The sequence below is a fragment of the Malus domestica genome, chromosome 09 (genome assembly GCF_042453785.1).
Source record: "Malus domestica chromosome 09, GDT2T_hap1".
In the NCBI taxonomy this organism is placed as follows: domain Eukaryota; kingdom Viridiplantae; phylum Streptophyta; class Magnoliopsida; order Rosales; family Rosaceae; genus Malus; species Malus domestica.
In genome coordinates this window covers 8,879,850-8,893,987 of record NC_091669.1, presented here as the reverse complement: position 1 = coordinate 8,893,987, position 14,138 = coordinate 8,879,850, and the positions used below count along the sequence as shown (strand labels likewise).

The window sequence follows — 14,138 nt, the reverse complement described above, 5'->3', positions numbered from 1 at the left end:
GTGAATAACGAGTTTGATGTTAATTTATTTCTCCATTCTTAGTGTACGTATATCTTTGTATTAAAAACTATATAATTATTACAATCATCATCAATCGGTCATATATAATTTATGGGGATATATATATTTAATACATTCATCATCTGTTGTAGCCAAATGCTATGTTAATGTTTGACTTGTATTTCTGTTAGCAGACCTTTTTTCTTTTCAAAACTCATTAGTTAAATACATTTATATTAGATTGCTTTGGTACAAAATTTCTCTCTTCAAATATATTGGTTTAAGAAATACATGGGTGGTTTGTTTCTTCTGCAGCAACTTGTTTCAAATAATATTTGGGGTTTCCTAGTTTCCCTTACAGAAATCTTATATAAAAAGTTTGAAATTTTTAGTGGAAAGTGAGTTTGAACATCTAAGTACTCATAATATAAACTTGACCATTATTTTATTACTCGTAAACAAACAAACAAGGTTGTTGACATGGCTACAAACTGTGAGTTACATCTTGACTGACTTGTTATTATAAATAAATATAAGTACTCCTATACATAGTGAACTAAATCTTACTCTTAACAGACAAGTTTCGAACAATAAAAAAACTTAAAATACTATTATTTTCCCAACATAGGTTTGGAATTTTCAATCAAAGTTCAAACTCTCAAGTAGGCATTCTTATGACCATAAGCTCTGTTTTGCTGTACTGTTTGACCTTATGGCTAAAAGTACGCTAACGCCTCATGTGGTACCACGACTGTATAAGAGAAAAAAATTTTGTCTGTCATTACATGTGTGATAAAAAAAATTATAAAAGGTTATATATGAAGTAGAAGGATTTGTATTTACCACCCCTCATTTGCTCGCACCACCTTTCTAATATATTTTTTGAATTCGGCACAATACACACATGATACATATGTTTAGAAAAATCAACATCTCAACTGTCATATGGTGAAAATAACCACAAGTATTTTTCTTTGCAACAGTGTAGTATTGACAAATTCTTTATGTTTTTACAATATATTTGATGAAATCAAACCCTTCGCCCAATTTCTTTACCCACCCTTAGTGAATAATGTTTACACGAGTGACTTACCACATTTTCTATTGAAAAGATACAAGATGCCATTCATTGAATAAAGCGCAGAGATTCGTGAATGAAAAATTCAACCCCGAAAGAATTTGCAAACTAGATCCAAAATATACAATAATAAAGCATGACTAATTGCAAAGTAATAAACAGACTTCAAACACTTTGTTGAAAGCTTAGGTCTTAGAAAAATCAATGGAATTGATAAATCTCATATTACATGAAGATCATGTGAGAACGAACTCTCAAATTGTATCGAAATAAGAAATACGATGCCCATAGGCCTTAAAGCATCTCTAAAAGAGATGTCAAATTTTAAAAATAAATTTTAAATTTGACAGTCTATGTGGCACTTTGCTTTCCACATGATATGTCAAATTAAGTTATTATTTGACTACATGATATTATTATAATAAATGTTTTAAAATAAAAATAAATAAAAAATAAAATGCATTTAATAATTAATTAAAAAAGATTTGAAGTTGCTGCCAATTTTGGCAACAAGAGTGATGGCTTCTAATTATGTCATATTACATCAGATTTGACTTTTTGATTGGAAAATATTGTTGCCGCCTTTTTTTACTGCTCTGTTATTGATGACTTGAACATTTTGACATTTCTTTTGGAGATGCTCTCATCGCATCCCTCAACCACTGCCATGACCTCATATAACACCAAATGAAGTAGATTCAAGAAAACAAAAGGTCATTCGAGTTAGAACGTTAGATCTTAACGATATTTCTAAAAGATGAGATGTCTACTGTACGTTGTCATTTTTCCTTTTACGATGATAAAAAAAAAGTAAAATAAGTGATAATAATAAATACACTCAATTTTTTTCTCTCATGGGACACATGATACATGCAAATCTACAAACGTTATATATATATAAAAAAGAAAATAATTAGCCTTAAATTTACCAAAAGAAGAGGGTAGTAGAGTGCACAAATTACAAAACAAATGAAGACCAAAGGAGATCAAGCAAAAGTCATCAAAATCAACGGCTAGTATAGCATTGGGCCCACTTCGACGTGGGATACGGCGCCGCATAGGTAATGTGTAAAACCATACAGTGGAGGTGTTTCCCCAATAAGTATATAAGGAGGAATGAACGGGAGGGACAAGCCACAGAGTGATCTTCTTCCCATCGTGTTAGATCAAACATTTCATTACCAAATCTCCACGATTTTACTTCTCATTAAATTTTGTTTTTTGAGCAAATTTCTCACTACCCATTTCTCAAAATTTCAAATTTTGCAGCCAGAAATTCAGAAAAAAAGAAGAAGTTAAAAAATAGAAAAAGAAGGTGAAAATCTTCATCTTCCCAATTTACAGACTATATATTCCTCACCAGACCCTCCAAACACCTTATCTTTCTCTCTCTACAGCCTCTGTTTCTCTCTCTAGAAATATACATTTTTTATATCTCTCACCCATCTGTTTGGTAACTGGATTAGTGTTTGGTAATCAAATACCACCATTGAAAGAACAAATACAAAGGTTGGAGGGGGCATATACAGAGAGGAGGTTGAACATGCCCTCTGTTCTTATTCCTAGAGTGCCTCCTCTCAGATCTTGGTTTTCTTCAAGGTTTGGCATCTGGGTTTTTGTTTAATCGGTGGGTATGATGAAAATCTGATTTGGGTTTTTTATTTTTGATATTTTTCTGAATTGGGTATGTGGATTTGGATCCAGCTGAATTTTTCTGATTGATATTTTCTTTTGGGTTTTCTTCTAGGTGTGCTAAATTGCGGTTCAGTATTTGATCGGTGCAGGATCGGCTGTTTCTGAATTGAATCCGGGATTACTTGTTTTTGAATCGGATTACAATCTGCTCGTTTGAAATATTTCATAGAAGGGTACTGGTCTTTCTACTTTGGATTGTTGTTTATATTAATCCGCATTTGATTTTGATTAAGTGGGTGTTTATTGTGGATAAAGGAGAGATTTTTATTTGAGCTGCTGGTGTTGCCTTGAGATTGGATAATTGTTTGCATCTCATTGTGCTGGAATACCTTCAGCTTCTGTTTCTGATATAGAATTCTATTGGATCATCTGTTAAATGCTCCTTCATTTCCAATTGGGTTTGAGATTGCGATAAAGTTCGTTTTCTTTTGAGGTGGATTAAGTGTGATTTGCGTATGGGGATTTTCTCAAAGCTTGAATTGATGTAGTACTTTTGGCTTGTAGGAAAAAATGCAATCCGATAGTGGTAAGTTATTTATTGGCGGCATATCTTGGGATACAAATGAAGAGCGTCTGAAAGAGTATTTTAGTAGTTTTGGGGAGGTGGTAGAAGCAGTGATCATGAAAGATCGGACCACAGGCCGTGCTCGTGGTTTCGGTTTTGTAGTTTTTTCTGACCCAGCAGTTGCGGACAGCGTCATAATGGAGAAGCACAACATCGATGGAAGGATGGTAAGCAAACTACTTCCGTTTGGTTGAAACGAGTAGCCGTCAGTTACATTCTTATGTTCACGGTGTATCATCATGTATCATTATGCTTTTTGTTTTGAATCACTCAAAATGTAAAGGAAAATTCATTTTCTTATAGGAGTTACGGGTCTGAAATTGTAATTGCAGGAATTCATTTTTACTGTGGTTCTGTGTACAACTATATTTCAAATTCAGCAAGAGTAAATCATGCTTCTCATTCTTTTATCTTTCCTTCTATCAGTTTTATTAATGCATTGCTGTATTATTCTAAGCTGATCAATTAATTTGTAGTGCTTGTATCATTTGATCTTCATTGTTAGCGTTGTGTTCTCTATTATCAGGTTGAGGCCAAAAAGGCTGTTCCTAGGGATGACCAAAACATATTGGGTAGAAGCAGTGGCAGCATCCATGGTTCTCCAGGTCCTGGCCGCACAAGAAAGATTTTCGTTGGAGGTTTAGCGTCCACTGTCACAGAGAGTGACTTCAAGAAGTATTTTGAGCAGTTTGGGACAATCACAGATGTTGTAGTGATGTATGATCACAACACCCAGAGACCAAGAGGCTTTGGATTCATCACTTATGATTCAGAAGAGGCAGTGGACAAGGTTTTGCTTAAAACATTTCATGAACTGAACGGGAAGATGGTTGAAGTCAAGCGTGCAGTTCCCAAAGAGTTATCACCTGGCCCCAGTCGTAGCCCTATTGGTGGATACAACTATGGTCTGAGTAGGGTCAATAGCTTCCTTAATGGCTACACTCAGGGGTATACTCCAAATACAGGTGGAGGCTATGGACTTGGTAGATTCAGTCCAGTTGCTGGTGGTCGTAGTGGATTTCCTCCATTTGGTTCTGGTTATGGAATTGGTATGAATTATGAGCCAGGCTTGAGCCCAGGTTTTGGAGGGAATGCAAATTATAATAATAATAATAATAATAATAATATGAACTATGGACGGGGTGGATTGAGTCCTTATTATATCAATAATTCAAATAGGTTTAGCAATCCCATTGGGTATGATGGTGGTAATGGAGGAAACACATCTTCGTTTTTCAGCTCAATGTCTCGGAACTTGTGGGGGAATGGGGGTGGTGGACCTGATGGTCTTAACTCCACAAATTCTAATGCTTACATCGGATCAGGAAGTGGGACCATTGGAGGAAGTACATTTGGAAATACTGGAGCTAATTGGCCATCTTCAGCAATGTCAGCTCAAGGCGGAGGAAATAATGTTTCTAATAATAGCAGGAGTCTTGGTTATGGAGTTGGGGATAACAGTTACGGTCTGGGAACTGGAGGTTATGGAAGAAACAGTGGTGCAAGTGTGCCCCCTGCATCTTCATTTGCTGCATCAAATGGTGGTTTCGATGGGTCCTTGGCTGACTTTTACAGCAGTAATTCAATTTATGGAGACCCTACTTGGAGATCATCAAATTCCGAGCGAGATGGGTCTGTTCCTTTCGGTTATGAGCTTGGCGGCACAGCTTCGGATGTTTCAGCTAAGAGTTCTCCTGGTTATGTGGGTGGTTATAGTGTTAATAAGAGACAGTCAAACACAGGTTAGCGCCACTGAATTAATATCTTAAGCAACTTCTGTTTTTTTATCTATTTTTTGGTATGTTTCTTAGTTTTATTTATTTTATTTTATTTTTGTAAGATAGGGAACTTAATTGTAATTTATTTGAAATTAACTACTTAGGATTTGATCCTAAATTTGTAGGTTTTCTGTGTTATGGTCTATGTTAGGCTTATTAGCTGAAAAAATATGAATAGGAAAAGCTCTTGTTAAGCTCATGGTTGCACTGCAAAATCTGATTGAATTTTGTGACTGGTCTAGTTAGTACCAGTGAAACTTGATATTGCTTGTCTGATTGTTAAACTCATCCCAGTTCATCAAGCTGAACTTATGAACTCCTTTATCCTGTTCGTTACATTGAGCGCAATGCCTTCTGTCCTTTAGTGGCTGTTCACATGATACCACATTGCTAGGTTGTGATTCTTACACTAAGTAGTAAGTGTCTAGATGGTCCCTTGCTTCATGTTAGTCCCCTAGCTTATTTTCCTCGGAATTCTTCATTTATATCCTTGATTGTTGATACTGGCTGATAAGTTTGTTACCACAGAGATGGCAGCTTTGACTTTCCTATATTATATCATCTATAAAGACTCCTTTGGAGCCAGTTAGGACAAAGAGTAGTGCTTTGGAGTCCTAGGCTTATTCAATTTTATGCGAGTTCAGTTTAGTTAAGGAATAGAAAATTTGGGACTTTGAGATAAAAGGAAAAGGCTTTGAATGTTGGAGTACTGGTGTAATAATTTAAGTTAGCTTTTGTTTGGTGTTGGTAGAAGTTGTAGCTGGGCAATGAGCTTATTGGCTACTTAACTAGATACGACCACCAACCTCATGGTAATTAGGGGGACAATTGTCCCAGATGGGTATTGACTGTGCAGGGTTGAGGAGTCAATCAGCTATATTTTATTTTGTGTTATAGTGTTGGTAGGGCATTTCATCGATTTCTCTTCCTGCTTATGTGATTCTAATGAAACTTCTACTTTTTTGTTTCTGATAAGAAGATTAGGCAGCTTTCATCAATTTCTCATCTGTTCTTGAAGGAAAGGCACTATGACTTTTCCGAGGGGAAGGAGCTCTCATTTCCTTGGATTGTGTTTGTTTGCTTCATATTTTGTTTGACAGATTTTAGTGTTGCTTCTTGTTTATTGGCCGATCTGGATTTTTGAATGAGCTTTCTCATTAATCTGTTGGCGCATGTGTTCTGAGGTCATAAAAAAGTAAAGTGTATGAATTCTTTTTGTTCTGCTAGACCATAGATCTCTCTATCACATTCCCTTGATGATTGAAATATCACGTTGATTCTTTAATTCTCTCATCTAGTATATCTTTACACTTAACTAGTGAAATTGGGTTTTCATAATTTCATCTTGAAGGCAGTAGTTCACTCTTAAGTATATAACTTAACGATTCTCTGAGTTTTATCTCTGTGTACTGTTTTCTGTCTCATGGATGCATTAGGATAGCTAACAAAGATACTTAACAACTAACAGATACATAGAGGGATAGAAAATTTAGTCAATCATTGGAATCTCATTTCGCGATCCACGTAGTCTCTTCAAATTTGAGGCAAGATTTGTTATACTTTCGTGCCATCGTTGAACAATCACAGTTTAGATTATAATGGTGGCATATTGCTTGTTTATCGGAACTTGTTAGCATAAGCTCTCAGTTGGCATCTCATTCTAACTTTACTTTTACCCATAAGTTGGCTAATGGCTACTCACCTCACAGCTTTGTAATCAGTGTCTGAGTAGGAAGTGGTTTGCATGAATTTGATCTTAAATTAAAGTTGTTGGTTGATTCTACATTGTATGCCTTGATTCCAAATTGTATTCTCCGGTGGATGATATTTCATATAAAATGAAATCTATTTTGCATATATGTATATATAACTGAGAACGTGTTGCTCGTTTGATTAATCTCTGATATTTTGATACTTAAAAGCTCCTCTCCATCTGTTTTTTTTCTTCAGGAATTGCTGCCTAGGAGCATCGTTCGTTTCTGATATCACGACATTGTAGGTGAAGATAATCTGGTGAAGCAGGTGAATTGTGAATTTTGCACACCGCCCTCGTTTATACATCTCAGTAAAAGAAATTTGGTTAGTAAGAAGAGCTAACTGGAGTGCCTGTTTGCAGAAGTAAAAGTAGAGAGATAGAAGTTAAGATGGATTTTGTGTTAATGCTTTTGAGTTTTGCGTTACCGATTTTAGGTTTTTTTTGTTTTGGTCTTTGAGTGAGATGTAAAATCAGATTGCGGGATGTAGTCAGAAGTGTATCATGCATCTCCGGTGAGGCGACGATACCCGAAAGGCGAAAAGAAAAAAAAAAAAAACGAAAAATGATAGACTGATATATATATTCTTCTTCTTTCCTAGAGTTTTTATCTGTAACATCTCTGGCAATTGGTTATGGTCAGGGAATGCTTTTTTTATATTCTTTTATTTTCCATTTTTCTGTTATTTTCTTGTTGTACCTGAAATTAATGTCGATTTATTAGTGTGAAACGTTTAAGGGTTGCCCAGCTAGGGGACCCCATTAATAAGTCATCGCATATTCTGATTCTTTCTTTGTCTTTGATGACTTGGTATGCAAGCAATTTTTTAAGATTATTTTGTTTTAGTATGTGGTTATGTTTATTGTCTTAGGTTCTTGTTGACAAGTTGATCAACTTTGTTATAAAATCGACGGGGTGTGCAGTAGAATAAATAAATAAGACACAAAATTTACGAGGTTCCTCTACAGTCAGTGTGATTGGAGTACGTCCTCCGGGCAGCAGTGGTGCTTTCATTATAATCTAAAATAATAGGAGTACACAGATAACTCTCTTCATTATCTCCTCTCCTCTTCCTCCCCTTTCTCTCTTCCTCTCTTTTTCTTCTTCCTTTCTTTTCTCTCCTTTTTCTTCCTTCCTATCTCTCCCGTGAGTCTTCCCACTTTGATGTTGTGTGGGGTTTGTATTTATATAGAAAATGGGAGTGTGTGTAGCAAGCTTCAGCAACCAAAAGGAAGGGCCAATTATTTAATTATTTGAGTTGACATCCACTGTTCTACAACAAACTTGTCATTTTCTAGCATTGTTGGGTGGAACAATGTTGCATTGCATTCTAAGGTTATGAAATAGTATCGATTTACAACTTACGTTTGACTATGTGATTGTTTAATTGATGACGTGGTAAATGTGGGATTCGTTTTGGGCAGATTTAGAAGTCGCATTTGCACAATTGAGATGAAATTGTATGATGTGGGACGTAATTAGCTCTAACACTCTTTTTACCTCTCACACATCCACTGGTAATTTTTGTCCTTTAATTTTTTCATTCCGTTCGCCGATGGTCAGAATAAGTAAAAGGGTAAAAAGATGTGTGTGGATCGCATCACTCTAATTTATATATATTTGGTGCAAATGTGGCTTCTATGTCAATCTAAAATTATCAATCACATCTTCAATTATTATAGTACTAGACGACCAAACAACTAAATGGCATAAATCAATGCAATCTCATAATCTCAAGGTGCAATAGAAGGGATAAAATGTGGTTAGCCCAAATAATAATGCTTGGTTGTAAGCAGTGTTCTAAAAGGTCTTGTCTAGGGCTGCCTAGGCGTTACGGGGCTTACACATTGCTACATTAATCCTTAGGCGTTTAATAAATAAGAAAAGATGCCTATACTCGCCTAAGCGTCTGTCTAGCTCACCTTTTTGCATTTGTTCTCAATGTTTTCAACATGTTCTACTACTTTATAATTTATATATCATTCTATATTGTAACTTATGTTTCTCAATACAATTATGTATTTTTTAAATATAAGTAGCATTCATTTATATGATAAATAATAAGTTTAAATAAAACAAAAAAAAGGGCCTAGGCCCCGCCCCCTAAGCGCTAGACTCATATCCACGGCTCAACTAACACTTAACAATTTTTAGAACATTGGTAGTAAGAAGTCATTTCTTCTAATTGCAAATAGCAATGCCTGTATGCAAAATGTAGCTCATTAAAAACGCAAAAAGAAAAATTTACATATTATTAAATCGAGACAATACGGTAACGTGTACTGACTCTATCTAAATTAATTTACATGACATTATATTATTGAATCGAGACATTACGATACCATATAACATGTATTGAATTCATCTAAGTTGCTCTCTCCTCTGCACCGAGAGAAGAATGTGATGGTGGTTCCTGATCAGGCAAAGAGTGCGACATGCATGATAAAAGAAAGGCACTATTTAAGTTTGAAAATCTTTTGAAAGTAAAAAAAGGAAAGAGAAAATCCTGAATGATAGAGGACCCCTAAAAGAGAGACCAACATTCCTTCCACTCTCGTTTGCTTCCCTCTACTTTTTATCTCACTCTTCCGAGTCTGGATCCTCGTCGGATCTCTTTATGAGGATTCCGAGAATTTGTGAATTATGTTCATTTATGGTACATCGGATATTCATAAATTATTTTAAATATTTTTTGTTAAAAATAAATATAAACAGTACTTGATAAAAACTGTTTGTATAATATACGATGAACGAACATAATTTACGAATTTCCAGAATCCTCGCAAAGAAAATCCGGCGAGGATCCTGTTGGCACTCTTCCATGTCTCTCGTGGGAATTTCTGACAGACTCGGAATATTAACAGCCGAAAAGTTCAAAGCACAAAATGTAAAAAGAAAGTAAGAGGATTGGGTAATTGCCACCTTTTACCTTTTTGACTTTCTACTGCCACATCGACCTCTTTCAACTTTTTACTGACTGCAGTTACTATTCAAGATGCAAATTCAAGGAACTGGACCCCCTCTTGAGCATAGGGTGGGGATCCTCTTAACCGGATTATTTGGACCATTAAAATTTGATCCAACCACTACAAACAGAAAGATCATCTAAAAGTTATAATTATTGCAGATGATCCGGTTAAGAAGATCCCCACCCTATGCTTATGAAGAGATCCGATTCCGAATTCGACACCAGCAAACATTGATATGAAAAGTTCATGGGTGGGCAATAATGCTGGATACCCAACTTTTATTTGGAAGTGATATAAATTGAACTCATAGAACACTTGCATCCAGATGTTGCTCTTGAATATTTATGATAAGAGTTTGATTCTCGTCCCTTTATATATATCAAGCCCTATTTTAAAAAGAAATATACGAGAGAGTTACTCATGAATTCACTAGACAAACTCAAGAAATATATGAGAGAGTTACTCATGAATTCACTAGACAAACTCACTCCAAGTTGTTTTGATAACAAGTGAATATGATAAATATTATTTCAAAGTTTTACCTAGTAATTGGCTGGAAAAAAATCTTTTGTTAAGTGTGAGATACAGGTTGCCATTCACCCAAGTAGTTGTTCTATCATCAAGTATATTTAAAAGATTGAAAAATTAATCAATTAATGTCAAGATGGCCGAGTTGGTCTAAGGCGCCAGTTTCAGGTACTGGTCCGAAAGGGCATGGGTTCGAATCCCATTCTTGACAAATCTTTTTTGTAATTTTCTGCCAAGCTCGTATTATTGTCCACTGTTAATATAATATGTAGGTTAATAATACCATTTGATTAATATATTATAGGTTAGAATCGATAATATATTAAGATTATTTTTTGTTTATGTATAGCGCATGACTTAGTAACATCATATGATGATTTATGTAAAAACAACACTAGATATTTATTCAAGATTACAAAAGGAAATCATGATATTAATTCAAGATTACGAAAGGAAAATCATGTAAAAATGACAAAAAAACAACACTAGATATTTATTCAAGATTACAAAAGGAAAACATGTAAAAATGACAAAAAAAATTTGGACCATTTCTCGATTTATGCGTGTCATCCTTGCGCAGGGGCCATGCTAATCTTCTCTGTATCGTTCCAATTTTATCGGATGTCCCCGAAGGGACAAGCATTACCTTCAAGTAAGAGTATATAAAGTCGTTTAGAAACCTTGTTTTGGCCGATGTGGGACGCTGGCTTCCGTCCTTTTAATGGTCAACTTTTTTTCCCACCTTGGGCTTTCCTCTGTGGACTGAGTATCCTCAATCATAAATAGGGATGGGCAAATACCCATTGGTTGGGTAACCGTGATTACCCGCCCATTTAAATTAAATGGTTACACTTATGGGTAATCGTTTAGATAAATAAATGGTTATGGGTATAACCGTTTACCCGCAAAATTTAAATAGACGATTATATGTATTAACCGCGATTATAAACAGGTAACTGTTTACCCATTTATTTTATATATGTAAAACTAACACAAACCATGTTCTCGATCCAATAATACTTAGCACCCAATAAGTTAGCAAGGAATTCATCGGTTATTCTCTTAATAACACTACTACAGGAATGATGATTCTCATCATCAAGGAATTGGCCATATTAACTTAAATTCCTTGCGGGTAACTGTGAAATTGACAGAAATGCTTTGACAGAAATGTCTTCTAAACAATTATTGTAACCCAATAATACTTAGCAAATATTATATTTATCTTCATTGGTAACAGTTAAAAATATCGTCCGTAAACTATTATTTCAATTATTGGAATGGTATAAGGACTTAAAAAATTAAAATATGGAAATGTATGATGAATGTACCTATAACATTGTTTAATTATCAAAAAAAAATTATGACAATTTTTTTTTTAATTTTCAAGTTGTTAAAAAACATGTAGATGGGTGAAAATGGGGTAATGGTAAAAAAAGAAGAAAAGATAAACGGGTTAAAAAGGATAAATGGGTAAACGGGTATTAAATGGTTACGGTTAAATGGGTATGCGGTTATGGGTATGGTTAACCGTTTATAAACGGTTATGGGATGAGTATAACCGTTTAGGCAATTACCCAACGGGTAAACGGTTATGCGGGTATGAGCATAAACGGTTATAGGTAAATAACTGCGGTTACCCGTCCGCCATAACCGTTGTCCATCCCTCGTCATAAACCCAATGAAGCAATCGAGTAAAACTGTGAAAGGTAGACAAGTTTTGTACCTAAACAACCTAAGAATCTAAGATTTCAATTCTTCCTTAAAAGATTAAGTAAATTGAGTTAGATAGTTGTTAACCCAGATCGAAAGAATTGGATGGTACCAAGAGTAAAAAACCCGACTTGTAAAGTAGTTGATTGAAACTGTGGTAATGGAACAACATCAACAACAACTTTGTCTATGATCTCACATCTTTACAAAAATATGAAGAAAAAAAAAGAGCAAACCAAAATTGCAGCTATAAATATGATTCTTGAAATTATGACATCAAAACAAGAACAAAAAATTATCCTCACACATTAATTAATTAAAAGCAAAAAAAAAAAAAAAAAAACAAAACAAAAAAATCCTCAAAGTCGACCTTCGGACAAACAACTTATGTTCGAGGATTGATAAATTTCCATGGGAGAAGCATTGTTTAATACTGTGATGCCTCTGATCATCTGAAGATTCCGCTGCCTTTATCCGACGCTCCAAATATACCTTCCCTCCTCATCTTCTCCTCCTTTGATTTTCTACAAAAAACCACCCAAGAATTCACCTCCAAAGCAATGCAAACCCCAATCAGTGTAGACAATCCCAAGCAATAAACCAGCTTAGCAAAAGACCTCCCTTCTCCCATCACCTCAAAACCTTGGAAAACATTCACCACACCCAGCACCACACATGCATACCCAACTAAATGGTGGTAAGATTTCCAGTACTTCCTGTACTTGTTTGTAGTTTTAGGTCGAAACAGTAGTGCTAGGGTTTGAAGCGCTCCCAAGCAAAATGCTGCGAACCCTAGCTTCCTGTGGAGCCCATACTGGACCCCAGGTGACATATCCCCAAGCCTAATCCCAATAGCAAACCCTACAGTCCCTAGGAAAAAGGCAAACAGTTGGACCCCAGCGTGCACATAGAACCATGTGGGACCTAATGATTGTATGTGCCTGAGGTAGCGTGCAAGCACTGCTCCAATGGGAAGCATGATGCCCCATGCAATGGCGTTCATGATGCCATGCACTGTTCTGAGTGTGCCAATGTTGGAGTGGTGCGTGGCCGTAGTGCCTGACATGACATCGAATGTTGTTATGGATGAAAGGTCGTTAGCGGTGGTTGGGTGTATGGTCGGCGAGTAGCCTTGGACGTAGAGACCACGGTTCCACACGTGGTGGAGCTTTGTCCTGTTCGGCGTGAGTTTCAATGTAGCGAATATTTGGATGGAAGCGCCGCCGTGGACGGTGGCTAATTTTCCGCCGTATAGGGTGGCAGACGAGGCGAGAATGTGGATGTCAAGAGGGCGGGAGAGGAGAGGGCGTTTTTGGAGCTTTGTGGTTGGGTCTAAGAGGTAAGGGAGGACGACTATTTGACCGGTGCTAGGGTCCGGAAAGGCGATCAGAGCACGCGTGCCAGTCATTTCCGCAGAGGTCGGATTGATGCCCCACCCGACCCACCCGGAAGGGGATATGAAAGTACCAAAGAAAACAAGGTCTAGGGTGGCATTGTGGGGATGGAAAGTCCATGCTATGGAGGCTTGTTGGGTAGGGAGTGTGATGCATTTTTGAAAGGTTTTAGTGGGGGTGGTGGTGGTGCAGTGGGCGGAAAATGTGACATAGGGAAAGGAAAAGAGAAGGAAAAGGGACAAGAGGAAGAGCATATTGATGGCTGGGAAGAAGGATTGAATATCAAAGAGAGTGGAAGCTAGGGATGTAGAATTGGTTGGCAAGCTTTTGTTAACATTTATGTGTTTGGTATTGAGGTTGATGTAATTGATCATCATGTGGCTGTGGAGGACTTAAGTGTTTACTAAGCACTGCTTAGCTTTGAGGTTAAGGCAACCAAAGTATTTGTTTGGTGGAGTAGAAAATGATGCTTCAAGTGGAAGTGGAGGTGTCTTTTTGTGATGAATTATGATGGCTAAAAATATTTCAAGGATTGTGCTTGGCTTTGAAGCAAGGGAATTTTTATTGGCTTATCCTAAAGAGCATCATTATATAGAAAGTAGAAGCTTGAGCACAATTATATATTTCATTTGCTTAACTCAATTAATCAGATCATCAACCAAGG

At 36.2% G+C, this 14,138-nt stretch overlaps 2 protein-coding genes and 2 non-coding genes across 5 annotated transcripts; 2 read left to right on the top strand and 2 right to left on the bottom strand.

The window, feature by feature from the left end:
• The first annotated feature begins 2,178 nt into the window (after positions 1-2,178).
• On the top strand, positions 2,179-7,658 carry LOC103442971 (heterogeneous nuclear ribonucleoprotein 1-like). Of its 2 annotated transcripts, none has more exons than XM_008381751.4 (5): positions 2,179-2,705; positions 2,826-2,946; positions 3,278-3,505; positions 3,865-5,080; positions 7,067-7,658. In XM_008381751.4, the coding sequence occupies exons 3-5, from the start codon at positions 3,284-3,286 to the stop codon at positions 7,078-7,080; spliced, it is 1,452 nt and encodes a 483-aa protein (XP_008379973.3). In that variant the 5' UTR covers positions 2,179-2,705; positions 2,826-2,946; positions 3,278-3,283; the 3' UTR covers positions 7,081-7,658. The 2 variants fall into 2 exon arrangements, with proteins under 2 accessions (XP_008379973.3, XP_017189932.3); XM_017334443.3 differs by having other exon boundaries at positions 2,458-2,709.
• Positions 7,659-10,497: 2,839 nt separating this feature from the next.
• On the top strand, positions 10,498-10,578 carry TRNAL-CAG (transfer RNA leucine (anticodon CAG)). The gene has a single exon. It is a non-coding gene; the product is annotated as a tRNA-Leu (tRNA).
• A 323-nt stretch (positions 10,579-10,901) lies between these two features.
• LOC114827185 (U6 spliceosomal RNA) lies at positions 10,902-11,004 on the bottom strand. Its single transcript, XR_003776406.1, has one exon. It is a non-coding gene; the product is annotated as a U6 spliceosomal RNA (small nuclear RNA).
• Positions 11,005-12,198: 1,194 nt separating this feature from the next.
• Positions 12,199-13,848, bottom strand: LOC103442970 (cytochrome b561 and DOMON domain-containing protein At2g04850-like). The gene has a single exon (XM_008381749.4). The coding sequence runs from the start codon at positions 13,846-13,848 to the stop codon at positions 12,529-12,531; it is 1,320 nt and encodes a 439-aa protein (XP_008379971.3). The 3' UTR covers positions 12,199-12,528.
• Positions 13,849-14,138: the final 290 nt, after the last annotated feature.

Bases quoted from the DNA above. Each gene is read 5' to 3' on its own strand.
- LOC103442970 (XM_008381749.4), bottom strand. From the start codon at position 13,848: ATGATCAATTACATCAACCTCAATACCAAACACATAAATGTTAACAAA.
- LOC103442971 (XM_008381751.4), top strand. From the start codon at position 3,284: ATGCAATCCGATAGTGGTAAGTTATTTATTGGCGGCATATCTTGGGAT. The intron at 3,506-3,864 runs GTAAGCAAACTA...CTCTATTATCAG, and splicing joins ACAACATCGATGGAAGGATG to GTTGAGGCCAAAAAGGCTGT.